The sequence below is a fragment of the Eleginops maclovinus genome, chromosome 7 (assembly GCF_036324505.1).
Source record: "Eleginops maclovinus isolate JMC-PN-2008 ecotype Puerto Natales chromosome 7, JC_Emac_rtc_rv5, whole genome shotgun sequence".
Classification (NCBI taxonomy): Eukaryota; Metazoa; Chordata; class Actinopteri; order Perciformes; family Eleginopidae; genus Eleginops; species Eleginops maclovinus.
Window position 1 is genome coordinate 9,400,972 of NC_086355.1, and position 27,863 is coordinate 9,428,834.

The 27,863-nt window shown below is 41.0% G+C and overlaps 1 protein-coding gene and 3 long non-coding RNA genes across 5 annotated transcripts; 3 read left to right on the plus strand and 1 right to left on the minus strand.

The window, feature by feature from the left end:
- The first annotated feature begins 848 nt into the window (after positions 1-848).
- Positions 849-19,183, plus strand: LOC134867109 (uncharacterized). Its single transcript, XR_010166119.1, has 3 exons — positions 849-932; positions 14,037-14,107; positions 18,454-19,183. It is a non-coding gene; the product is annotated as an uncharacterized LOC134867109 (long non-coding RNA).
- LOC134867111 (uncharacterized) lies at positions 4,968-9,479 on the plus strand. The gene is made up of 3 exons (XR_010166121.1): positions 4,968-5,189; positions 8,960-9,077; positions 9,194-9,479. It is a non-coding gene; the product is annotated as an uncharacterized LOC134867111 (long non-coding RNA).
- Positions 17,463-27,606, minus strand: LOC134867110 (uncharacterized). The gene is made up of 3 exons (XR_010166120.1): positions 27,448-27,606; positions 18,341-18,576; positions 17,463-18,185 (listed from the first exon to the last, which is right to left on the minus strand). It is a non-coding gene; the product is annotated as an uncharacterized LOC134867110 (long non-coding RNA).
- Positions 21,142-25,221, plus strand: dlx1a (distal-less homeobox 1a). 2 transcript variants are annotated; one of them, XM_063887079.1, is made up of 5 exons: positions 21,142-21,414; positions 21,933-22,059; positions 22,495-23,083; positions 23,362-23,561; positions 23,980-25,221. In XM_063887079.1, exons 3-5 carry the CDS (start codon positions 22,777-22,779, stop codon positions 24,226-24,228), a joined length of 756 nt encoding a protein of 251 aa, XP_063743149.1. In that variant the 5' UTR covers positions 21,142-21,414; positions 21,933-22,059; positions 22,495-22,776; the 3' UTR covers positions 24,229-25,221. The 2 variants fall into 2 exon arrangements, with proteins under 2 accessions (XP_063743149.1, XP_063743150.1); XM_063887080.1 differs by lacking the exons at positions 21,142-21,414; positions 21,933-22,059 and having other exon boundaries at positions 22,349-23,083.
- Positions 27,607-27,863: the final 257 nt, after the last annotated feature.

Here is a 27,863-nt window from a genome sequence, read left to right on the forward strand (position 1 = left end):
GCTAATATTTCACCTATTAGCACAAAACCTGAAGATTAGGCTGATGGGACTGTTGGGTTTTCTGGTCTATTGAAATAAACCAGAGTATAGGAAGGACCGTTTTGAACACTTTTACTTGATAATGCTAGATGAAAGGTCAGGGGATCATAAGTTGTTATTGTTCATACTATGGGAACCAAAACTAACAAATGACTTGGGAATCCAACAAATATTAAACATATTTCGATGAAGATAAACCCCACAACCTCATGTGAGGAAACGTCAGGGGATTCAAATTCTCTATTATTATCATTTGCACATCATGAGCAGTTGTTGGCAATAAAGATCTTGTATCTCAGGCAGACCAACAGTGCTTGTTAATGTAAAAAAGGTAAAAAAAACATAGATTGTAAGTTAAAATATTAACAAAGTTATTTACATTTGTGATTGACTAGCAAATGAATAAACTGAATATTAGCCAGAATCTGGTGAATGCATGCATAATATATACATAGACAGGAAATCAGTAAGTAGTGAAAAAGTTACAGTAAAATGGTAAAAAGTCATGATTCCTGCTGAACGCATGAATGTTTACCACATTTTAGGTTAAACTGTAGATCGGTACCAGCGAAAACTCAGATGACCCTATCACTAGAGAAGTCAGCAAATGACATTACTGTATAATTTAAATTTCAGGGACCATTGACATTCGTGCATGAATTCACAGCAATGCATCAAACAGTTGTTGAGATATTTTATTCTGGACCAATCGGTGGTAGCTGTCATAGCTAAAAAAACAACAACATGAAAAAAATAATGGAGTAGTTCTCTTCCGTAAAAAACATGGCGCCTAAATTACCCACAATGCAGTTCGACTAACGATTGCACTTTGTTGTGCTAGTGATGGCTAATGTAGCCTTAAACAGAGTTCTGGCGCGGGACTCAGATGTCAGGTAAAGTCACTTATTTTATTACCAAACGTGGTCTTCGCACAGATCTTCCTGGAGTCTGACGCTTTTATACAACTTTGTCCAGAGTAGCAGTAGTTTTGTAAAAAGTGATTCATACTTTAGCGATTCTAGTAAAGATTGTTGTTTCCAACTCGCAAGTATTTTCAGCAATTTTTTTCAAAATGGCGCTAGTAAAACTGCGGTAACATACATTTACCACAAACAAGATGCTAGAAATATACATGTGTGTCCACTTTAAACTCAGGGGTGTCTAATTAATGTGTATGTACAGTAATGCTGTCATAGTGTCAATCAATTGTCATACTTATCATGGACTTTTGTAAAACAATTGGAAGTAGCCGATTGTATCATTTCAATACATTACTAGCAGAAACCAATACAGTTTAATCCAATTACTACCCTGCTAAGCCTACCAACGGACCACACTGGGCTCCTTACCTGTACGTATTTCCAAAAGAGACAGTTATTATTTACATGAATTACATTTCAAGTTCCTAAAGCTACTGAGTAGGCTGTATTTCAATTATTGTTTTATAAATAAGTCACTGATGTTGAATTGATACATTCTAAAATAATAATACATTTTATTTTAGGTGCCTTTCATGACACCCAAGGACAATGTACAATTTTGTATAAGATTGTAATTGAAACTGAAAAGGTTGAATGTCGCCTAATGAGACCTTAATATCCCGGAGGCTATATATAGATATTCATATAACAGTGGAAATATTCTTATTGCATAACCCCCTGCTAAAGATATCAGCTGGCCTGATTAATGCATTTTCCAGTATGCGTTATATGTATTTGAGCCGTTTGAGAGATGTAATTTTGTCCAGGCACCCTCTCATGGCTAATGCAACTTCTGATTGCAGCTGATGTTGAGTGTTACACTAATGAGTATTATGGTTTTCAATTGAAAACCTTTGTGCCACTGTATTGGCCCCGCTTGTGCAGATCGCTGTGATGAATACTCATCATACTTTATGATACTTTAGCACATCGTCACTAAATGAAGGCTGCCGGGTCAATTTTCAATTTTTTCTCCCTCTTCAAATGAAACAAGACAAAACCTTGGAACCCTTCACATCTCTAATTCAGATTGATTGAATCCACTCGTGGCCACAAGGGGCCTCATCTCACTAGTTTTCTCTGCTTTTTCTGCTGTGAGTGCACATTTCACATTGCACTGCACAAGCTCAGCCGACTGACCTGGTAGTGGGAAGCGGCATTATTGTTTAGTAAGCACATGTGCTGTCTCATTATTTCCACCAGCAGTAGACTACTGTTTAATAGAGCCACCGTCATGTTTCAATGCAGGATGATGATGCACTGTCTTTGTATCTGGTGCTGTATAGAAAAATTTAGTGTGGAGGTGGATGTTTTGACGATCTTCATGCCTCTGTGCACTTGTCAGAAGGTTGTGAAATCCCTTTTGCATCAGACCACAAAGTAAAGTGTACAGAAGCTTAATTATTCCCCCCATACACTAAGTGTATCTTGGGCCCTAATGTCTCATTGCACCTGTCGCAAGTTGGGGAAAATGCAGACTGGCTTTGGTGCAGACATTTTTTTTTCTTACTTTATAAGCAGAGACCCTTCAGTAAGTTCTAATTTGAGCCTGAATGAATAATCCATTTGTCAACAAATAATGAATTGTAATCTGCATCTGTTAAGGTATTTGTTTCTATTGTTTTGGGTATTTGTTTGCAAACCAAAGTGGATTGTCAGGTTGATCATTGAATTCATTGTTTCTTCAGCACTATTTCTGATATAATGCACATCTGACCTTTTTAGAATAAAACTATTTTGGTTCAGAGTAAGCAACAGTTCTCTCTTCAATTTTTTTTGTTAACGGTGTCTTTCATCTTCAGTGCAAACTGAACATCATACGAAGATAACAACGCTTCAACTGTTCTGATCATGAGGTACATTGATTCTTCTAGTGTCTAAGATAATATATCATACAGTAAATGTCATGTCTTTTTTCTTCTTCGAAGAAACAAAGCAACATCCAGGCTGAAAAGTGCAATATTCATTATGTCTACTCCAGCTCATTCCCCCTCTGTAGTCAATCAACCATTCAGGTGCAGTGGATGGAAATCCAAAGAAGGCAGTGCACTTTCTTCTGCAGTCGAGGCTATTACAGTGGATCCTGCAGTGGGCCCTCAGTCGCTGTGCTTTTGTAAAGGGGGACACAGTCTGTCTATTATATTGTGTCAGAGTGGAGATGTGGGAGGTTGATTTATGTCTAAAACTGTCATGGGTTTCGATCTACCCTCTCTCACTTTTATTATTTCCCAAGAATAAAAAGGGGGGAACATCCATTAAGGCTAGCGTTTCCTCGCTTTCCCCTATCATGTTTGACCAAGCAAATAATTCCATGCAGATTCCATATGAAGCAGGCAGAGAGGCTTAATGCCATTATTGTGTGAAATGACAACAACAGTATCAAGCTTGACTTGAATATTTGGTTTCACCTGTTGGCGTTTCTGCTACTGTTACCTTATGGCGCCTCCACCTCTCTGCACTGAGACAGACTGAGGGAGTTTTGGACCAGAGCCCAGCTGTATGAGCTGCCCGCTGAACATGATACCTGTGTGGACGAGCCCCAGCATCTTAGCCCTCAGGTTCCCAGGAGAGACGGGCAGGAAAGTTGGAGTCCCCCCCCCCCCCCCCGCCCACCAGCCTCCCACCATCACTGCTTTTCTTATCGTGTTCGCGTTTCTTTTGTGCTCCTTGGATACCCACATACCCCGAGGCTACTGAGCCCCCTCTTCACCGTCAGTGAACCTGGCCATTCCCTTTTCTCTGCTAAATGAGTCCTCTTTAAGATAATGTTTGATGCGCTGACAGCCAGAACCAAAACAGTGTAAAAGAAACCGAGTTTGACATCTTTTAATTGTACGTCAGAAAGCAGAGATTGTGGTTTGTTGGACTGCCTTCAGATCATGCTGCTGATATGGTAATTTGCTCAAGTGAGGGATGTGATGAAAGTGGTGGTGTTGATAGTTTAGAAGTAGAAGTCCCTTGAGTCCAGTTTGCTGGTTCCCCTCTTCATAAACATGACATGTTTCCTTCGACAGTATTTGTTTCAGTAAATAGCTGTTCTAAAAATAGCAGCAGTTATTGAGGTTTATTTTCCAAATAACAAAATGATCTTCTAAAAAAAGAGACATTTTTAATCTCCTGCAATAAACACAAACAAGTGTCCATTAGGATTTTGAATACATGGCAGATGTGCATGAAATGAAAAAGTCCTGAAAGTGCCAGTGATTTTTTTTGCCAGTGAATATTTGCAATAATACATTTCTATTTTATGCCCAGAGCTTGTGGTTGTGATAGTCTGCTAAGTGAATTGGGTTCTGGGTGCGCTGTAAAGCAAGGGTTTATTAAGCTGGATTTCAGTTTAGATGACTTAAAAATGGATCAGATGGTGCTCATAAAGCACTGGATTGTGTTATCGTGACTGACAGTGACTGAGCAGCTGCATTACAAAACATGTTTCTATATTTGTGGAAATAATCCTGTCCTTCATAATTGCCCGATGGCTTATTGAAAACCTTTTTACAGGCGCCCCTTTTTCTTTCTGGTGAGCTTTTTTTAATTCAACAAATGCAAACGCCTGTATGAGTTTTGAGTCATCATATTACATATAATTATCAATGACTGGAACCTGCTGTGGCATTGCCTTTTCATTGGCTCCATGTACAGTACTCGAACATGACTGAACGACTAAAGCAGGAAGTATGTTGAAAAACACTTATTTGCAATGTGTTCTTTAAAAGTAATTGAGTTGTGATTTATTATTGGTGGGAAAACATTCATGTGCTGCACAGCATGGAGGATTTAATTGTGCGGTTATTCCTGTAAAGAGAACCAACAGAAAACATCGAGAGTGGGCTTGTTGTTTTGATCTGCACATGAATAGCCTCCTTGACTAGCTGATATTTCTCAACACTGACTTTTCTTGTACTGCACGACCTGCTTGCGTATTAATCTCTTAAATGAGCCATGCTGTTGAGTTGGATGAACACGTGCTTTTCCTAGATGTAGTTTTCTAATTAAAACTGTCCCATTAGGCTGTAATTGGCGCTATCTGGGACAGGGTTGCATGGGAGGGGAGCGAGAAGTCAGACTGAGATGGTATCGAGCCGAGGAGACAGGAAGCCTCTGTGTAATCTCGTCAGGTTGGAGATCGAGGCTGCGATGAAGCCGGCTGGACTGAACCGTAGCTTCAGAGTGAGTGAACTGAACTGCTGTGAACTCTTATCTTTGTTGTTTCCACCGAAGCCTGGCTTTCACCAGTGTTAACATGTTTAATACTTTGTATAGGAAAGTAGAGCGTTGTGGTTTTGATCTACAATCTGACGGGAAAGGTGGTTTGTTTATGTCAAAACACAAGGGGGTAAAATAACACCAGTTAAAGCTAAATGTGTGAAGACAGGTTGTTTCTGTGCTGCGTTTATGGAAAGTCCAGTCAGATCAATTTGAAACTTTCTCCTTCTATGTGACGTTTCAAAATATTATTTGGCTGCAGGGCAAACAGACAGGAACAGTATCCGTTTCAGTCTTAATTGAAGTAATAGATGTAGCACTTAGGAGGTGTTTTCCATTCTGAAGAATTCACACAAAGTGTATTTTTACAAACCTATCCTGAGTAATGGATAGGTTGGTGGGGGTTGTGTGTGACCTACAGTAAATTGAGAAATGCTCAGTAAACCTTAACCGTACACATGAATCAGGGGATAGTGAGAAGTCTGCTATTAAATTACACATGTGTCACTCACAATACGATAACAACAACGCTCTCCCAGTGTTTTTTCCAGCAAGCTTACTAAGTAAATAGGAATGCTGCACACACACACACACACACATACACATACACATACACATACACACACCATACACTGACATTTGCCAGATGCTCGGTGCTAATTAGGGGCAAGTATTCCCCCTCGTATGGAGTGTGTGAGAAACCACAAGTGCACCGCTGGGCGACCTGAAAGACCGGAGCTCCGTGTTTGTACTCTGAACATTGAACATAACTAACTCCGGATTGTTATTCAGAGCAGGAATTTGTTGTTTTAGTTTGCATACAAGGAGAAGCCCATGAGGTCCATTTTTCTTTGATGTTGGTTACATTTTTTGAGAAGGATCTCATTTAGAATCCAAATAAACAATGTGAAATATATTTGATGTATGAACATTGTTGTTGAATCCCATAAAGCACAGGATCTCTCGAAAAGCTCCAGTTAGATGCATGAGCAGATATTGCTCTGCCTCTCGAGTCATTTAAGATCGTTACGTTCTCGCTGCCTGTCAGCTCAACACAGGTGCTCAGAAGGGAAATGCTCTCGCCTTGTTGCTATTTTCAGCAACTTACCATCAGCACATTATCCTTTTCACTTCATGACATTCATCATTTGTCATCTAGAATCCCCGTTTTTAAATCTGAGCCAGCATGCCGCCTACAAGCTTCCAAATATAATCCACGGATATATAAGACCTGTCCCTCCCTCCTGCATAATGACCCTCTCTGCAAACCCTCCTCCACCGCCAAAATGGTGGTGAGGGGGCACTAAGCAGGAAGTGAAAGGAAACCTGAAAGCCACCCACAGACCCTCCCCCCCCACAGCTCTCCAAGGCTGCATAGTGGCTCTGAGTCCTGGCTCCTGTCCAGGTTCTGGTGCTGTGATGGGGAGGGTCACGCTTTGACCCCGGGCCTGCATGTTGGATGTTGTTATTATTAGTGCTGTGTGCCCCCCGGGCGGGCGGTCCCCAACGCAGTCGGGCTCTGGAGAGGCTCTAGACCTGGAGAACAGCTGTGCAGGTTAGAGGCTGCTGGGGCCCCCCAAGGTCCACAGAGAGCACCGCTGCACCGGCCCCGCCAGGAGCTTTGTGGTGCAGAACCTTCTCTACTGCTGCACCAATACTGTGTAATGTACAGGGGAGCGTCATGGTAACAGGAAGCCTACAATATTCATAAAATAAATGACACTAGACAAGATCATCCTCATAAGCATTTACTACTATAGCCATTTCAACATGGTATGAAAACTAATTAAAAAAGTCAAAGCAAGGGTTGAGGTCTTGAAATAAGTGGGTACATGTTTAACACTAGGGTTTAGTAACAGAGCTGGTGCCGTATAATCCAAGTCGTATGCCCGCTCCTGACCAGACGAATTCATTTCCCATAAAATGTTATCCCAGAACCATACTACAGATCGATGTAGTATGTAGTAAGATCTCCGTTTCATTTGCTTAGATTGTTAGTTAAACAGAAGGCAAACAAATAGTGCAAGAGGTAAAGCAAAAGTGGGTGGGTCTAAGCTTAAAGAAATGAAATTCAGATAAACATTAACACAACTAAAGTAGGGGTAATCTCGTTACCCCTCTGGCTAGGAACTACTGTAATAAAGAATTTGGAGCAATGTTTCTGTTAGCAGGATAGTTTTATGGCAAGCTTACAGTTCTTGTCTGTTAATGTGATAAAGTACCTTGATTGGATTTGCTTAACTAGCCAACAATAAACATCCTCTTGTTTTTGTTTTTTAATCCATCAATTCTTCCATCAATTATTCATTATGTCACGAGATACACTGAGTTTTTTTTCCCTCTAACATCTGTCCTTTACGGCTAAGCTGAACCAACATTTTAAGCTTCCCTCGTTCATTGGTCTTTATTGGATCCCCGTGTTTTGTAACAGGTGCCCCTGTCAGTGTGTGATCTCTCTGAATTCATAAATGTATTTCTGAATCCATGTCTCTATTCTATATATTCTGCAAGATTCAGACAGGCGGACGTACTCTTTTATCCCTGTAAGTCAACCGTTTCTTTGTGTAGGACTTGCGGGCGGCAAAGGGTATTTAAAAGCCCACCTTACCTCTCCACCATTTAAATCCTGCCTATTCTTGGCAGTTCTGGAGGGGGGGGGGACTTCTAACTGTGTAAATAGCTCTGGAAATTGCGTGTGGCCTTTGACTGTCTCTATAATTGCGAGACTCTTGCAGTATTTTGCTTGGCAGCCTGAGAGGTTAACCCCTGAGGGCTGGAGGCCTGGAGCTCTCCATCTGACTGGCAGAGGGCTCCTCAAAGCGCCTCTTGTTCACCTCCCAGCCCGGGCAGCTCTAAGCCGCCGCTGATCCTCTTCTAGATGAGAGGTGGGAGTGGGAGGCTGCTGAATTCAGCCATGAGGCTCTGCAGGGTGAACCTAGAGTGTCGCCGGGCCGCACATACGCACCCCCTGGTTGCACCTGGGCAGCCAGTAGCCCTCGTAGCCTCGTCACCAGCGCTGAACGGGGATTTCAGCCGTAATCAGATTACATTGACGCTGCTGCAGTAAGTGGTTGATCAGTTTCCCCACAAACCCTTTTTACCATATTCCCATGAAACTGTAAATGTTCCTGTAGTTAATGGTGTGCAGATGGATGCACTTAGTTTGGTTATATTGAATCAGTGTTTGATGCAATTGCACACTTAAATGTCAATTTAGCAATTTATACAATGTATCACTGTTCATTTACAAAAATGCTCATTACAAAGCGACCAAATGCACTTGGCAAGCTGAAAAATAATGAAAAGAGAGTCCAGAAACAATGTTGTTAAATTGTTATGATCACAATGCTGCACATTTCTCCTGTAGTTGGAAGGGTTTAACATTCATAGTGCTGTTGATTTGAACGTCTTCATGTCAAAAGAATTTAGGGTCAGGTTGGGGACTTGTGCAGAACCAGCCTGCAGTGATGGATGATGTTGTTGTATGAAATGGTCTGTAAAGATGCAGCCTCTTTTGGACTCGCAGCAGAAACCGTGGAGAAAAGACAACATGTGCAGTTTCGTCCTTGGGTTCCCACATTGTTCTCGCCAGCTCTGCTCCCTCTGGGCCTTGAGAACGACTCTGTACACCATAGACAAAAGTACACTGGCAGAAAAGAAATATCAAGGCACAAAAGCTCTTTTATGTAATGCTGTCAAGCTGCATTGATTTTTTTCCCCCGTATATTTGACAGACAACATAAAATCGTTGCTTCACGTCATGTCAAGCTGGGCCTCGGAGATCGCATCGGCTCTGCCAGTATCACTCAATTCTTTGGTAGAAGAGTTTCTTGGACTCAACATCCTCTTACTGTGAGTAATTCATTTGTGTGAACTCTGAGCACGTTTGTTACCCTTACACAGCGACACAAAAACAAACGGTTGTACAGAAAGTCAACCCGAGTTAGTTTTGTGACTAAACTTTGCAGAGGGTGGAGGAGAGTATCCGAGGTTCCGGTCTGTTTCATCAGTGGAGCGGTGGATGGATGGATTCAAGGGCTGCAGCAGGAACGGGGTGCTGGTTTGTCTCTGGGTTCTTGTGGAGAATCAGCAGCTGTGTAATCAGACCTGGCTCTGACCCCACCTGTCCGGATGTTCCTCCACACTCTCCATCATGTCCATGTGTCACGCACACGCTGATGAACCGCTGGTCGCGTGCAACCTCTGAGCTGGCTCGACCTGCAGGCTGATTTAGTAACGATTCGCCACGACTGCCAGTACTGTAAGAACGACTACATCAGAACATTATTCAGTCTTTCTATCGGGGCGTTATTTAAACTCCTACTGATTTATTGTCTAGCTGTGGCTGTGCTATTACCGGACAGATAACAACGACATCAATAGAACTTCAGTACATTAAGAGGTTTCGAATATATCTGCTTTTACCCCTTTACATTACACGTGGAACAATTGTACTTCATTGTATTTTTTTCGAGCAGCTATACTAGTTCCTTCACTTTGCAGACTCAGATTTCCAATGGAACCATGGAACCATCCCGCAAAGTAGTTCAAATAAGCTTCGTCTGGACCAATGACACAGCCTCAAAGCTCATGAATGCATCAATGAGCAATAAACAGAATACAAGCATACAAAGCTGAAAATGCTACCGTATATGAACAGTATATAATATGCAGTATTATTAACTGGTTGTCAGTGCGGATATTACCAATATACCCCTGGTTCTTTCCAGTTACTGCAAGTTTTACATGGAGATTGTACATTTCTATGACTATGAAATAACTTCTATGATTTTGTGTAGGCAAAACAGGTTGTTTTAGTTTGACATTCAACAGTGTCTTCTAATTGCATACAGGATTGGCCAACAGTTAGTATAGTTACTTATTTCTGTGTCATATTTTACATGGCATTATATGGAAACTAACTTTTTCTAATATCTTTATTGAAATCACTTTCACTCAAGTATTTTCCCATTGTTGTATTACTTAAGTAAAGGATCAGAGCAGGCTTACATCTCCCCCCTGCTGTCTGAGAAAGAACCGCATTATCTGCTGACATTGTTCATGTGGCGCTGGAGTTGAATGTGCCACAATAGATGAAGCAGCCAGTGTCAGCGCGGTGCTCTGAGGTCCCTGTTGAGAACACTGAGCTCTGTATTTGCTCTCCTCTTGCGGAGGATAACAGCCTCTCCAGCCCAGGTTAGGAGAGGGGCTCCCTGCAGCTGCTGTCTCTGAGGCTGATTAGTGCGGTGATGAGCGAATGAGGGCCAGGGGAGCCGCGTACACATACTCCCTACACACACCGCACACACACTCGGAAAGGGTTAAGCAGCCGGTAAGGGAGGAGACCTGCTCTGTGTCCAGGATGTCGAGTGCTGCAGCGCGATGGTGTGCTGTTACACTGCATGAGGCCTCGGCTCCACTTGGGTTCTGATTGGGCCTGTAAGATCACAGCCTCCCCCCACCCCCACCTTCTCCCTGAGGGTTTCTCTCTCCACATCCTCCCCGCTGATTATCACCAGTGCCAGAGCTGACTCTTGCACTCCAGCTGCTGTCCACACTCTGGCTCTGGGGCTAATTTAACCAGGCTGCATGGAGGGAGAAAACTTTCTCACACAGCCTGAAGAAGCCAAGCCGCCGCACAGTGACGCTCCTCCCAGGCTTTAGCTTGTTGCCCTCCATCAAGCCGCTGCTCCTCACCACAAAAAGAGCCGCTCCGCTCTATGCTGCTCCGCCAGCCTTTCCCCAGTGGCGCGCTTAAACAATATCCAGAGCTACAAGTGATCATAACAAGGTCACAGGCCTCTTCACTCAGGAATATTTCATCAGTGCAGGATAAACAGAGCCAGTTCCCCTGCAGACCCACATGTGGTGCTCTCTGCAGGTGTTTCCTCTGAGCAGAGTCAGGCCAGAGTGCACCGTCTAAAGGGTGACTCTCAACTGTCGCTTTCAATGTAAAACTCAACCCTTAAGCTCTTAATATAAAACACACGCATGATATCTCAATAACTACTGTATATCAAAGCAGTGTGCTTCCATCACAATACAGCAGTGAGTTGAATGATACCTTCTTTTTCCAAGAAAGATTACTCAGGCTGTGAGTTTTATTTTTCCCTGTGAATCGCTATTTCTGCATTTGGGTATTTCAGGTTGTTGTTACTTGATAAAAGCAAAGGCTGAATAATGCACACAAACATTGTCATAAGAAGGAGCTGTGAAACCGTCTATTTGACTTTGTGAAGCTGCGAGGGAGAAAAACATAGTAATTGACCAGTTGAAGAAGTGACTTTGGAGCAGGGCTGAAGAGGTGGATCTGTAAGATGGGAGGAATCGGAATCAAGTGTCGCCTAAAGATTTATATCTGATATGTAGCTTGCAGGAAATGTATTGAACAGCCTTGTCAAATCCAAAATGAATATAGCGCTGTCTAAATAAGCTATATGCAGCCTATAGACATGAGGTGTGTCTGCCCTGGAAACAATCCATACACCACTTGGACCCGTGCCAGTGTCTCCCAGAGTAAACCCTTGTCTTACTTGTGAGTGTTGATGGGGAGGGTCTGCTGTCAGCCTGCGGGGCTCCGGTGTCTCTCTGCCGGGGCCGTCCTGGGTCGCACGATTAGGTTTGAGAGGGCAAGACGCTTCTCCACAATCCCTCCAGACCCCCCCTGCACTAACCGCATGTTAAATGGAAGCATTGTGACTCCAGACCTGCTCTCATCTTCATGTACACTTTCTTTTTTTCTCTTTCTCCCAGTACATAATGACCCCAGACTATGTGACGACAGGCATTGTATCCGACTGGGCCGACCGCAGAGAAATTAAAGATGAGGGTCTGATTCAGAGGCAGCTGCAGGTGTTTTGTTCTGCCGTTTGGTGTCCAGCGGTGTACATATGTGCATCTATTTTGTGGTTTTAATGGTTAATTAATTTACATTGGGATTGTGTGCCTCCCGAGTCGTTGCGAACATCAAGCCAGGTGGGAACAATTGGTTTAAATCAGATTTCTGTCCGGAGCAAGAATTCAATTATGGCATTAGACCTGTAATCTGATGCATCATGCCTTCACATGTAGATGGTGCAAACTGTTGTTAATATATAGCACTAATCCCTGTTATTTACTATGTTTAGGAGGTGCAGCAGTTTCACGAGAGAGAGTTTCAATATTGCATGCGTTCAAGGTTTGACTATGTTTTCTGGTAATCACATACATTACACATACAACGCACTGTCAAAACGACACATTGAACCCAACCGTGGTCTCTTATGAAGATTGATATCGTTCAGGAAAAGAGAAAACCACTCTTCTGATGTTTTCTCTTTTACAGAAATGTCCCTCCATTAGACTTCACAGCGAACAATGCAGTCACACTACACCTGACAGGTATTTAATCTGTTGTAGCCATTTTATCTGGGAATTCACCTATGAAGTACAATTTAGAAATCAAACCTAGCAGCAGTGTTCACTGGCAGACGAGTTATGAGAAGATCCCCTTTTCCCCCGATTTTAAATAGAACGCTTCCAGAACTCACACAGTGAACACACAACCTTATGTGCTCAAGAGATGTCCTGAAACATACGAGTAGATGAGGTTTTCTTTTAAACGTCACTGTGTCATGATGGAAGATAATATAAAAATGACAGAGGCTAGTTGACATGGGTTTGCATTACAGAAAGTAGTATGTTTTCAATATTTATTGGTATAAGTTAGTCTTGACATCTTTAGTGTGGTTGTAAAAGTACCATAAATAATGTTGTTGAACCTTTATTTATATTTGGGTAAATGATAAACACATTTTGCAGCTGCTATATAAATGAATGAATTCAACACTTTGTACCAGCTCCAGTGTGTTCTCTGTGAGTCAAACTGACTACAGAGATAGCATCATAAGTCTCAAGAGGCAATTAAAAAGGAATTAACTATAATTTTGTGTTGTCTGCGATTTTTCCGTGTTTATTTTTGAGGTTTCTTGGAAACTCCCACCTTTTTTTAATTACACCAAATGCTTATTTTAGCCTCTTTTTTTTTTACTGGTTTCCACTGGACTGCAAAATGCTGTAGATGTTATCAACAGTGATGTCAGTGTGGCTATTTCTGCTTTACACACACACACACCCACACGCACACACACACACACACACACTGATCTGGTGCATGAATAAATAATTCACATAGGGTCAACCTTTGATCTGCTGATACAGCCTCTCAGATTGCCAGTAGAGGCAGGAAAACCAGTAGATTGAAAATGAGGAATGCATCAAGGGGTGTGCTGTTTACTTGTAGCGCGGGCAGCTGGTTAGCCACCCCTCTGCCGTTTACACCCCCCTCCCTCGCTTTTCAATTTCAGCCAGACCCCAGGCCCGGCCACTAACTGGGGGATGGAATATTGTGCACTGGGGATCAATGCGGCCCTGAGTGAAATGTCACCGTGGCCCTGCGATGTGTCAGGCTGTGAGGGAGTTGTAATGGCTATTGATCCACTGTGCGCTTAATGCAGAGCTGCCCCGCCACGACGCCAGCCAGCTGCAGCAGAAAGATATATGTATGAGATGAGCTAAAACTGAGAAAATAGAAAAGAAAGAGCCCACAGTTGTGTCCCCCTCCTCTCATCCCCCCCTCTTTGGCTTCAGATTGATCTTCCTCTTCCTGCTGATTCTAACTGGGGTCTGTCATTATCTTACTCTGTCATTAGGGGCTCCATTGACAGCCTTGGCCTGTCTGTGTCACTCTATTGAGACAGCAACACTTTTCCCATGCAGTGTTCCCTACATTTATTAAAATCTCTGACAGCCTTGTCTTTGCTCTCTCCATAGATGGCTGAGCTTCGTGCAGCGGTGTAATTGGAAGACGACGCTCTCTGTTCCTGGCTAGTAATATCAGTGAGGTACAGGTCAGACTGGTTTAGATCAGACCGCTGGCAATGAAGAACAAAATCAGACTGTGTGTGTGTGTGTGTGTGTGTGTGTGTGTGTGTGTGTGTGTGTGTGTGTGTGTGTGTGTGTGTGTGTGTGTGTGTGTGTGTGTGTGTGTGTGTGTGTGTGTGTGTGTGTGTGTGTGTGTGTGTGTGTGTGTGTGTGTGTGTGTGTGTGTGTGTGTGTGTGTGTGTGTGTGTGTGTGTGTGTGTGTGTGTGTGTGTGTGTGTGTGTGTGTGTAAATTATAGGATTATAATATTTTTTACCTTTTGATTATTTTCTTTTTCCAACCCAAGGTCCAATTTTGACCCTATGTTTTACCCTTTTGTATGTTTGCTAATCAGACCATCAATTTATTCCAATAAACAAACTTTCAAAACACATATGCACCCTGTTCCTTCAAAGTGACTGACCGTGCAGACTCCAGCATTGTGGGTAGAGTCCTCCTGCAGTGCATTGTGGGTAGAGTTGTCTTGTTTTAAATCTTTATATTAATCAGTAGTAGTATAAATGCTGCCCCCTATTTCTTTGAAAAATAGTGCCATTAAGTAGAATGATAACTCTTTGTTCAAAAAATAAGGGAACAGGTGAAACATCAGACGCAGGTTCCAAGTTAAAGATTGATAATGTTTGGGAGGTCCTACTGGTTTTAAATAGTGAGCTCCAATGTTTAATCACCCCTCTCCACCCTGATAACTTCCCAACAGATCCTGAGAAAAGCACCCCCCTTTCTTTTTTGACTGACATGCATTTTCTTTTTAACTAAATGTTTTAAGGTATCATCAGTTCAGAGCTTGCAAAATGTTCTCAACACATAGAGCCAAGTCAATTTCATTTATATAAAATAATACACTTTCCTCTGATGGCTCTTACCTTTTGTAAAGCATGAATTTGACGATATTTAGACCACTATCATGTAAAGATAAAGTAATGTGTGAAAATAACTGTAGTTGTACATCAAGGTTTTCGCAGAACATGTTATATTAGTGCCAGGTTTTTTGCATTATGCACAATAACACATGCTTCAGGGACTCTACAAACATTTGAGTGGTGAAGGGAGCTTAAAATCAAGTGTCATGTCATGGTTTAACTATAAATGAACCATAGTTGTTTCTACGGGTTATATGAGGTAGAGTTGAAGCCTGGAATTTATGGTAAAAATGTAATAAAATAGTCATCTGTGTTGAGAAAACTCTGAACACCCTCCCTACTCGCTGAATAAAGTTACATTTCTCTCTACAAGAAAAACACATTACCCTGTCCAGCCCTAATCACTTTCGTACGGTCCCTTACCACTGTCACACTAAATAAAGCTGTTTGTAATAATACATTTGTGTTCAAATATCGCTACAGCTGCTGCAACTCAAGTAATGAAATTTAACGAGCCAATTTGTGTCAAAGTGACCAAATAGTAAAAACATGACGGCAGATTTCAAAGTGAAAACAGCAAATGAAAGAGCTTGTAAGAAGCAAGTTTTATTCTGACAGTCTTTAGATAACCTAGATTTCTGATCATGTGATTATTGTTTTGTGAAATTCTCTACTCCGGGATCATTACTGTAGTGACTGGACAACTTGAAAACATTTCTGGAGGCTGTCAGGAAGTGCACAGTGGGGTGCACTGAATTGAGATTGGTGGGTTTGTGGGTACAAGCGTGTGTGTGTGTGTGTGTTTGTGTGCTACACAAAAGCAATGCTTAGTATAGGCTGGTGTTGGGCCCAAGCTGCTTCTCAGTGTTACAGGAGCCACAATCAGGTAGGACCGGGGGGTCTCTGGCTGTCTTGGCCTCTGTAACACACAAGGCTGCTCAATGGGACGGAAGTTATTGGAGGGTTGGGCTGAAACAGATGACATGGTGTGTGACAGAGACTCATCATTTGAGTGTGATACAAGTATTTGAGCTGCAAGGCTGTAATGTCGCTCGGCTTGTCTGGAAAGATTTATTCCAGATTGCAGGGCCTGAGGGGTCAGCGGCCGTACATGTGGGAGGTTTCTCTGGAGAAAGAAATGCACTTTGGGGGGGGAAGAGGTGGTGGACATAATGAGAGAGCATGTGAGAAGAAAGAGAAAACAATTAGCCTATGTTTCTAACTGTTATATCTTGTGCTGAACGTAAAGCTTAAAGAACTGTTACAAGACATGGTGAGGAGTTAATTTAGTATTTGCGTTCATGTAGATGTATATTTTGCACACTTCCTACAAAACAATGATTTCTTTCTCCACAAACTTGAGCCTCACTACTATCTGACAGAAAGGTTTTTTCTCATCGCAGGAGAGGAAATGTGTAATCCAATACCCACTGAAAAGAAAAAGTAATGCATATCTCACTTTCTCGCTTGTCTCCCGTCGAGATGAAATTGAAATTTTAATGCATTTCCGAGTTCTCCCCCTGAATGGAGAAGCTGATAGATGCAGGGATGTCATATTTACAGTATGAACACCCATGGTTTAATGCACTCTACAATACTGCCATCTCCAAGTTCTCCTGAACAAAACATGCTCTTGAACATAAAGGGAAGGCAAAGAAGAAAATTATTCCCCAAGCTTTCTATCAAGCTTCTGCATTCATGGCAAAGCCTAAAGGGCATGTCAGTCCTCCTGCCTCTGAGAGAGGTAATTATCCTTTTCCTGTCAGAGAACAACAAATGACAGCCAACTATGGGGGTGCATTTTCAGGAGCTGAAATTTGTCAATTGGAAGGAGAAGGAGGTTTAATTTTCTGGCAGCTGCATATCTACTTTTATCATGCTTTTTCAATGGTCATTTGTTGCATGTTTTTTTTCTATTCACATGGGCTCTCACAGGGTAGTGCTGCGAGCTCCTGAGGGTGTGTTTATGTGCCCTGCATTAACATACCTATTTATAGTCCTACACTTTCTTACAGTCATCTTTTTTTTTCTGTTGTGACCATTTCACAGATTATATATTGTCCAAGTAATTTCCCTTTCAGCATCTGTGTTTTTTACCTTTCAGAGAAAGCAGTGAATGGAGGGAAAATTATCACAATTACTCATATAATTGAGCCGTCTTTGTAGCAAGTGCAGCTTCAGTAGCCCTTTTTTTCCATCAGCCAAAATGGTTTCATTATATGGGTTTTTCATATTCCCTGACACAGGGCTCCGCTGAGGGCCTGGCGCGTGGATGAGATGCAGGATGAACAGAGCGAATCATTAAGGTCACAGTAGGAATAATTATCCCAGCTATGGAAAGAGCATCTACAGCCTTTTTTCTCCCCCGGCACAAATGCAGTGTCCACGGTTTTGTTACGAATAGAGCTTCCATCTTCTACTTATACAAAGCAGAGAGGGGGAGAGCAAGACTTGTATCAACATGACAATTTTCCATCATTAAGACTAATGACAGGCACAGACCGTGAGGATCAAGGGGAGCACAAAAAAGAGAGGCGCATTCAGGTGTTGGCTGAGTGCTGACCTCCTTCCTGTCTTTGTTGGAGACTTAACTCTTAACAAATCTAAAAAGGGGTTTCAGACTAAAGGCGCAGTGGCAGCTGAACGTCAAGCAGCCCGGCTCTCCATGGGCAAATGACTTAATTGGCGAATTTGCATGTTTTCCATTTGCAGGGAAATTAATTCAATAAGACCTACATGTAAGGATGTTTAATCAATCATTGTTTTCAAGGTTGGTGAAATAATACCCAACCTTATAGCTGTACGGATTATATTCCTGCAGTTCACTCACATCTCTACATTTTGATCATCCTGAAAATTGATTTTTTTATTCGTTTACGATTTGATGCCAAGATCTTCACTTAACAGGGGATACTGTACCGTGTAACAAACATCGGTGTGACACTAGCTTCTTTTACAGTTTAGCTGAATTAAGTAAAAGCCATATTTTTCCAAGTTCTTTCTCCCCAGCCTTCACTCAGGTAATTGGTCATTTTGCAGCCAATTTGGGGCAGGTTGGATGCTTGCTGCCATGGCCTGACCCCTGCTGCTGCTGTAATGGGGACAGCGTTTCTGCCAGTTCGCTGGGGGCTTTTCCACACTGTGATCTCCAGCTTTCTGAGTACAGAGCTGTTCTGACCCTGAAAGAAGGAAAAAAAGAGTTCAAATATGACTTGTTTAGTCCTATTGCACATGTGTTGATTATAGAGGCTGCTTTTCAAGTTCTGTGTCTCAGAGTTTTCATTTGCTGGGAATAAAAAAGTAATTGAAGTTTAAAAACTGAGCCATTTATTACCTACGTCTGTAAGTGATGAGGAACAAATGTATGACTGAGGAGGGAAAAAGGCAGAAAAAAAACATGTTTCTAGGTTAATGGCACATTTATTTGCTCCTTATTTCTCTTATCAGCAGGATCAACACTCAGTGACGCTGTAAGCCCTGCAGAACAACCAGTCCAGTTTGGAGAGCCAGCAGCCTTTGGTCAGAACATCCCGACCCGGTGTGATGCAGATTCCTCGCAGACATCAGTGCCTTTAAAACGACACAAAGAAATCATTATTACCCTTCTAACTATTTTTTTTTTTTAAATTACAACTTCATTTGATTTGTTGAATTGCTGTAGGAAACATTTTTATTTTACTGTCAAAGGAAATACATCTACGTTTTAGTGGGGAAAGGCATAATATGTGGTCAAAGATATGTTCCCCTACGACGCCAACATTTGAAACAGGAGTTAAAGCTAACTTGACTCAAACTGTCTGATTTATTATATAAAATACATTTAAAGTTATTGGTAATTGTTGATTTTAACGAACACTTTTTGTATCAAATGAAAAACACAACTGTTGAATTGAAAAGTCAAACTACATAGATCTTCCTATGAAGAAATTATTTATTAGGCCCTTAATACAAAACCAATCCTTCATTTTAAGAGTGATTCAATTTCAGAAACCAAAGTGTGACCTTACTTAGAGCTCATAAAATGAAGTATTAAAATATAATTATGGCACAAATGAAAATAGCTTATATTGTTTAAACACCTTTAGTTATATTGAGACAGTAAATTTAGTAAATGTCAAAAATGAAATGTAGTCCTCTGTATTTTCTGAATACCAAATAAAATTGTCACATAATCTCATTTCCTCATTTGTCCCTCCTGGCTCTTGTGATAATTCAATCAACTATCCAATATCACCATCTTGTTTATCAGATATTATGATTCATTTTTTATTTAGGTATAACCCAGTAAACAAAATCAATTCACATTTTGATGCCACATTAAGCATGAAAATAGACACTGAATCGAGTTAATTGTAGTGCATCTAGTGTGCGTTCATTGACGATGCTGCGAATTACAGGATGGCGCTGAGCAGCAGAGAGAGGAAGCAGAACAAAAGGCAATTTCACTTGTTTGATCCACTGCCTTAAAAACGTGAAATAAAACCTCCATATAGAGGGACATTTCTGCTGGAAGTCACTCTCAGAATAACATTTGCATGTGTAGCTGAGGTCATGTGGACAACCATAATCCATGTCCATAATGGGCAGTTTCAGACATGAGGAGCTACTGGGTATTGTAAAAAAAAACACATGGGAACAATTTATTTTTTGTCATGAATAAGTATTTTTGACATGGATATTTTTGCATCATGATGTTGAGTGCATACATCTTAGAGATGTTGTATTATTTGTTTAAGAAGGGACAAGGCACATCAATTAACATGAACACTTAATTCATGTGCCAGATTTAGCCATAGAGGCTCATTTTCAATTGCAGTCTATGGCAGGTTGATCACATTAAAAGAGCATACAAAAAAAAAAAAAAACATAACCACAATGACATCACATAGGTACAAGCACATGAGCAGGCAAATTATTGATATTTCAAATTGGATTTTCTTTATATTTTCAGACAAAAAGAAATCCCAATCAGAAACCTAAAACGAATCAGATAAATCACTCCAATAAAATTATAAACCTGAATGTTGTCTCCATAAAAAAGGGAAATAAAAAAGCTGTGCACTTTCAAAGGCAATAATGAATCAGTGCTCACGTGCAGAGTGTGCATGATGCTGCCTCCACACAGCATGGCCTCACAGTTTACCAATGCACCGCGGTCGGGGTAATATTTGGTGGCTGTGAAAATATGGGTTGGCATGGCAGTTTGAGGAGGGCTTTCGATCAGCGGCCTGAAATGAAGTCTGTGACATCTTGGCCCGTTTACCCCCCCCCCTTACCTCCCTCTGTCTCTCCACCTCTGCACTAACCCTCAGGTGAAGAGCAGCAGGTGTTAAAACACCCTCAGCCACAGAGCTACTCACTCCTAATGAGTCCTGCCTCCGCGCTCCATCCATGCATGGAGGACTTTATTTTTAGTGTGGCTAGTTAGAGCCCTGCTGCCAGTCTGCAGGACGGACTGTGGCCTGCCAGCAGTGCAGGAGCCACATTATAAATTAAGGTGGGAATATCATCGCATGCAAAATCATCCTAATGACACTGATGATAGACAATCCTTTAAATAAATAATTCGTTTTGGTTGCAAGCGAATAAACACTTTGTAAATGATTGATTTAGCATTTTTCAATACATGGAATTATGCAGCATTTATTTGGTGATTCTTCTCAGCCCTAAATTACATTTACGTCAACAAACAGCCCGCTATTATTAGTAGTGTAGTACTCGTGGTGTTATTTTACATTTTTCTGCAAATTCTTCCTCTATTCTGTTAATGGTTTTGCTCACAGCCGCGTGTCAATTTGCAGATACTATAATCGTGGGAAAATAATGACAGTTATCAGTCGCACCCACCAAGTACCCATAAAAATCTGTCCTCTGTTCTGGAAGATGATAATTATTGGTTGTACTACCATTATCATTGTCGTTGTTGATAGAGGAAGTCTTGAAGCATTTCTCGAAAGTAATTCCAGAGAAATCACATCAAATTGGCCTATTTTAGGGGGACAAGGGACCAGCTTTTCGTTATAGCCTAATATTGCACAGAAATCTTTAAATCCGCAGCCGGCTGGCACACTAGCTCACGTGCCGTGATGTCAGCGCCTGCATTTTGATAACACATTTTGCAACTTGCTAGTTCTGTTTTGAGTTAATTATGCAATTACACTGATAATCACAGTGACGGAATTTAACTGCCTTTAATTTGTTATTCAGGTGGAGATGGAGGGGATGGAGCAGCCAGGCTGTGTTTCTACTCTCAGACATCAGATCAGGAGCTGCAGCCTGCATATGGATGCTGATAAAATGAAGACTTGCTGCAGGATACTTTATTCTTCTTCTTCCACCAAGTGCGTAAGGCGGAGGCTCTCTGACCCGCGGATTTATCTGCTTCTTTTCCATCACTTGATTTACAAAGTAAGTTGCATTTAGCTGCTGATTAAGATCTTTTTTCTTTTTGGTTAAACTACACTTACAGCTGCATTGATCCTGTGTGATCTTTTGAGTTGTGGAGGTCTAAACCTGCAGCTCAAGAAAAAAATAAGTCTCTTATGTTAAGTCAGTCGTCAGTTCAATTAAATCAAATGTCCGTGGATAATTATTCTTGTTAGGCTGTGGGAGGCTGGCCGCACCCCCATCCCCCCGTAGAGTCATGCTAATCAAAGGTGCCAGTGTTCAACAAAAGTGTGACCATTAATTGATTGCGATGGAAACTGCGTAAAGTCGTTTGGAAAGCATTTAAATGTGATAAAAAAAATAGGCCCATGAATTCATGACTGTGTTCGGAAACGATGAATATTTCAGCAGGAAGCAAGAAATTATAACCAACAATTTAAAACAATTAATATTGTTGTGAAATAATTCATTGAAACCCTATTGGTCTGGAAATTCAGAAATTGTTGTTTTTAGCCTATAATGTCTTTTTTTGTTTGCAGGCTGTATATGTTTCCAGGTGTTTTAAAACATCATTCCTCCTGTATACCTGACACAAAATCCTCATTTGACATCACGACTGTTTTACTGTCCCATCAGCTGCCAGGTGTAACTGAGACCTCAAGCCATGTAAGTGTTAAATACATGACTAATTACAGACCTACTTATGAAAATTGAACACTAGTGTTATGCTAATACACCTTCCTCCAGATAAAGCTTTAATCAAAAAGGCTTTAATGAAACTAGCCAACAGAAAGAGCTGCTTTAACGAGGCTGGAATTATTATTTAACAATAATAAATTACGTTTTTGTGACAACCGGCATTTAAAATACAATGTGATGAACCTCATTGTACTGCTTGCACCGATATAGATCACAGTATTTTATACCATTAAAAAAATATCTTAGCTAATGCTGGGACAGAAATGCAATATAACCTAAACTTGGTGCCTAATAATAATATTAAAATGTTTATTAATCATTAGTAATAATAATGTAAAGTAGTGCATCTTGACATGTAATGATGAAATCTTAGGTTTTGTGGTTTTTCTTTGACTTTCTCAGGTTCCTCGGACCCAGCCCAGCGTCGCCAATCGGCTTCTCTCTTGGAGAGAGTGGACCAATCAGCGACAGTCTTTGATGAATATTCATGAGTCCGAGATTCAAACCTTTGAGCGAGTTTGTCTTGGTCCACAGCATCATACCTAGGACTTTTCACAGGCACAAACTACATTTTCTTATGAATGGAAAGAGAAAAAATCAGTTCGGCTTAAATTGGGACCCATCCTTCACTGAGACCATAGAAGGAAAACAACAAAAGCGAGACAAGGGGAGCCGCCAGAAGAGATGACAATGACTACAATTCCAGAAAGTCTCAGCCCTGCCTCAGGAAAAACCGTTTTCATGGAGTTTGGACCCCCGAGTCAACAAATGTCGCCTTCCTCTATGTCTCACGGACACTATCCAATGCACTGTTTACATTCTGCAGGTCATACCCAGCACGACAACTACAGTCCAGCCTCGTCCTTCCCCAGATCTTTGGGTTATCCATACGTAAACTCCGTCGGCAGCCATTCCACAAGTCCTTATATCAGCACAGTACAGACCTACCAAAACAGCTCGGCGCTGACACAGACGCGGTTAGAGGAAACAGGTAAGTGTGCAGAAGCATGTTTGGATTTTCAATATGAACTTTCTGAGTTGGCACGGCTTTAATCTGTATGCAGCACAGACAAAAAGAAGAGCCAGATGTTGGAATTAGGCTTGGTAATTATTTATTGCGTAACGCTATAAACAATGTATGCAATTAAGGGTAATTATACCTAAAGTACAGCCTGTAAAACTTGCGCTGGAGTATTCGTCGCTGTGCAGCACTGCTGGTCATAACTGCAGCTCATTTGTTTTCCTCTGCTTGCTCTTTTCTTTTCTCAGCGCCAGAAACAGAGAAAAACACTGTGGTGGAGGGCGGAGAGGTTCGATTCAACGGGAAAGGGAAAAAGATCAGAAAACCAAGGACTATCTATTCCAGTTTACAGCTTCAAGCTCTGAACAGAAGATTTCAACAAACTCAGTATTTGGCGTTACCGGAGAGAGCAGAGTTGGCAGCTTCGCTGGGTCTCACTCAGACACAGGCAAGTCCATGAAACACACCCACACAAATATGTTTTTCACCTCTTAAACCTTTTTGTTTAACAAATGCCTTTTTATATTTTATGATTTGTTATTAAATTACACATGCATTTTTCATTTTTGTATTGAAATTACAATGCTTATAATACTTATGGACACCATGTGTCTAGAAATAACATTATATTCAATGTTTGACAGCAAATCAAACATGTTTTTTATATGTATTAATTAATCATCATTCATGTGTTGTTAATATAAATGACATATTAATACAGTAAACACCCTAATCAAAGTCAATATATTAATAATTACTTTTATTTGCTCATGAATTAAATACATCTGCTTCGTGCGTAAAACGTGCGCATTTCTTCTTAAAACTGTGAATGCGAAAATGTTCTAATATTTTGTTTGTCCCTCCAGGTGAAGATTTGGTTTCAGAATAAACGCTCTAAATTTAAGAAACTGATGAAGCAGGGCGGTGGCACCATTGACGCCAGCGCATTAGCCACCGGCCGCGGACTGTCCACCGGCTCTCCGTCGGTGGCGCCGGTGTGGAGCTCACCGACCACCGTGAAGACTTCGGTGGGAACAACTGGATACATTCCCAGCTACACCTCATGGTATCCAACCACACACCAAGAGTCTATGCAACAGTCACAGCTCATGTGAACGGTCAGCCCCTCCACTCTGCCATGGCTCGTGTATCAGGATGAGGAAGGGGCTTCAGCGCGGCCCAGCACTGGTTACACAAACAACAACAACAACCCCGGAGTTTGCTGCCGCCAGCTGACACAGAGGCCTCCTCAAACCGGATGAGAGGAAGAGCTGCGAGACTGCAAAGACACGCAATGCGCCCTAGGGCAACAAGTCTGTGACAGTCACCGGAAATCGTGGACAGATTGATCCTTTTTTTTTTTTGGCTGCTGTTTATCACTTTTGTGTCCGTTTTTACCCATTGAAAAAAAAAATACATATGTGTGTGAGTTTATGAGAAAACACGTGTTTGTTTACACCAGATGTTGGGCCCAAAGTGATGCCTAGAAATGAATTTATATTACAGCTAAAGGTCTATTAGGCCAAAGCAGCTCTTCTTTAACCAAATATTGATAATGAATTTTTCCACCATTACCGTTTTGCTTATAGGCTATACAGCACACAGGGCATATTGTGCAAAGCCTAAAATCGCTACTTTGTTGTTTATATATGTGTTTGTTATTTAAGTTAAATTATTCAGACATGTTTTGAGGTCTGTTGAGGTCAGTCTGTGTTCATTTTGTAAGTGTGTTTTGAAATGACAACACCGTGTTGTTAATGCTGCACTAACAGCAAAGCTTTTCTATGCCGTGCCCCGATGTTATGTGAAAAATGTAAAAGGCCTGACAATTTGCTGCTTTAGAAAAAAAATATCTTGAAGGTGAGCAGCTCATTTGTCCCTGTATTTTGTACATTATGATTTTCAGATTTGTTTTCGTGCTGTACTGGATACGCTGTGAAACAGGGTTTTAGGCTTTCTGTATTCGTCGAGATGTGTTTAGTCAACATAGAAAATATTTAGTTTTGTATTGATCACTTTAATTTATTTCTTTTTTTCCTGAAGTTTATGTACACACTGTGCAAAGTTTTAAAAAGCAGTAAAATAATGATTTAAATTATGCCAAGAAAGGTGTCTGATTCCCCCCCCCCCCCCCCCCCCACACACACACACACTTCTCCTCCCCCACCCTCTTCATGTGAAGGTTTAATGTGAGCCGACACAAAGCAGTATCATGTTGGTTATTGTAGCAGACACCGTGTGAGAGCTGCGAAAGGCTTTAGATTTATGGTCGTGTTAGCATTTAGCTACATGGGTCCCTTCTGATCACTGGTTACAGATGTTGTCAAACCTCTGGAGGGAATTAGGAAATACAAATACGAGGATACATCTAAATAAAAATAAGTGAATGATCACACACGGAAATAAATTAACTGTTGCATTTTATATATTACATGGAAAATACAAAAAAAGCTACAAAATAGAAATGCAGAAACCACTGAAGCCTGACCGATACAAGCTGCAACAGTTCGTGATTCAAACCGTCGCGATGCGGGAGACGTGGATTCACTCCACAACATCGCTTATTTTCTTTTCAGCTTTTCTTAAAGATAATCCTCTTTCTATTTGTCTTCAGACAATCCCCATGTTAGGCCATGAATGGAAGAAATCAATTGTGTGTGTTAAGTGAATAATCGCCCAAGAGGCAGGTGCTGCAAAAAGACTGGATGAGCCCTGGCGGATCAGATGGAGATCAGAGAAAGTGAAAAGTTCAAAGGCCTTCTTGTTTGGCCTTCACGTTTTATTCAAGTACTCTATTAATCAAATTCACAGTAAGCCTTTTATAAAAAAATAAATAATTAAATTGTATGTTTTGCTTAAATGCTGGGTTAGTTTGGTTAAATGTACATTTTGCTTGCATTGTATAACTGCAACACAGGTAGAAATATGTGTCCATTCAAATAGCATTAACACTGGACTGGTTATAGCAAAATAAATAATGGGAAAAAAATAAAATAACAAAACTGAAATAAATAAATAAATAGGGCAACAATATTCGAGAAAGAAATGGTACAAAGTGTCTGATCTGAAGCCTACGTTTTTGCGAGAAGAAACAAAGAATATAACGAATTCAGATGCAAGACTTGTATCCTACTCGCCCCCCTCCAGCTGCAATATCTCCATGAATAAATACATGTTTAGCACTGTAATGACATTTGATGCAACTGCAGTCTGCACAGCAAGGCCAGCACGCTCCAGAGAGGAACACGACTTTATAAGACAGCACTTAATTATGTTCATGTTTCATTTATGTATTGTTAAATGGGAAAATCAGACTATCATAACGACCTTTTTATTTATTATTATTTTTGCCTATATTATTTGATGAGTAAAACCAATTCGCTTCAAAGGGACTAAAAATAAATCATCTCTGGCCTAGTTTATCCAAATGGTCTGCGACTTATGTAACAACCCTGTCTGTATTGTTATTTTAATATAATACCAAGAGCATATATAGAGCCCTTTGTGAATAAGCCTACACTTAGCCTGCAGATTTCGGTATAGCATTAAGAAAGAATATGAATTGTGCTGCTGCTGTAGAACATAAATCTGCCTACCTAGTCCCAGAAAGGCGCAGCTGCACATCCAAGAGGGTCAGCGTTATTTCGCTGTATTCTCCCCTTGATTATACGAGCTGAGCCCATCAAACCCAGCATAATTACAGTAATTTCGCCCTTATTTATTCTAATGCAGTTTCCTATCTCTGAGGTAATTATGAGCATTTTTTTTCACATGGAGGATCTTTCTGCGTTGACAAAGGAGATAGTGCTCTGAAAGAAATGTGCTGCTGCAATAGAAAAAAAAAATTAAATAGCGAAATAGGTGAGCTGCCATTTCGTCACTGTTCCCTTAGACGTAGCCTATGTGTAAGGCAGGCAAATTGCTTGCAGGTGTACATCATGGAGTTGTCAATGCGAGGAGGCTTCTGAATTAGCAGAGCACAATGTAAGAGTAATGAGAGCAGCGACTAGATTAAATAACACCTTGTGTGTCTCCCCATCCTTACATATCCTCTCCATTTGCACAGCTTTCTTTGCTATACGACTTTTAGCAGCACATTAAAAACATACAATGGATACTTGTTTTAATAGCGAAGTCACAGGAAAAAAAAATAAGAAGAAGTCTTTGATGTAAAAGAATCAGCAATATTCACACATTTCACTAAGAATCAAACATAGATTATTTCAAAAGATAAATTAACGAATCAAGCCTATTTCCTGTGTTTTGATAATTTGACATTCTTTCAAGCCTTGCACTACTTCTCATGAATATCTAGGAAATAAAATATAACACACCTTTCAGCTGGAAATAAAGAGGCAGGCTCCATCTCTGGATCTTGCAGAAATCAGCATGGAGTCAGATGAGCAGCAACATCCTGCAGCAAAAGATAGAAGCGCTTAAATCCCACAAAATGTGTCCCATGTGTTGGTCTGAGCTATAGCAGCACAGTTCAGAATATGACTGGAAATGTCTGCTTTATTTCCCCTTTTTATAGCTGATGGGAAAAAATGTAGATTATTAGCATAAATGTTTACTCCTCATTACGCTGATGACATTGTGCACTCGAGATCTTGGTAATCTTTGGGGGAAATTATGAGTAATTTTTAAAATTTAAAGCAGCAGTTACCATGCAATTCAGGCTAATTTCGCGAAGGCTCCACACGGATATAATTATCGTTGAGTCAAGATGTTAGGCTAAAAACTATGCATT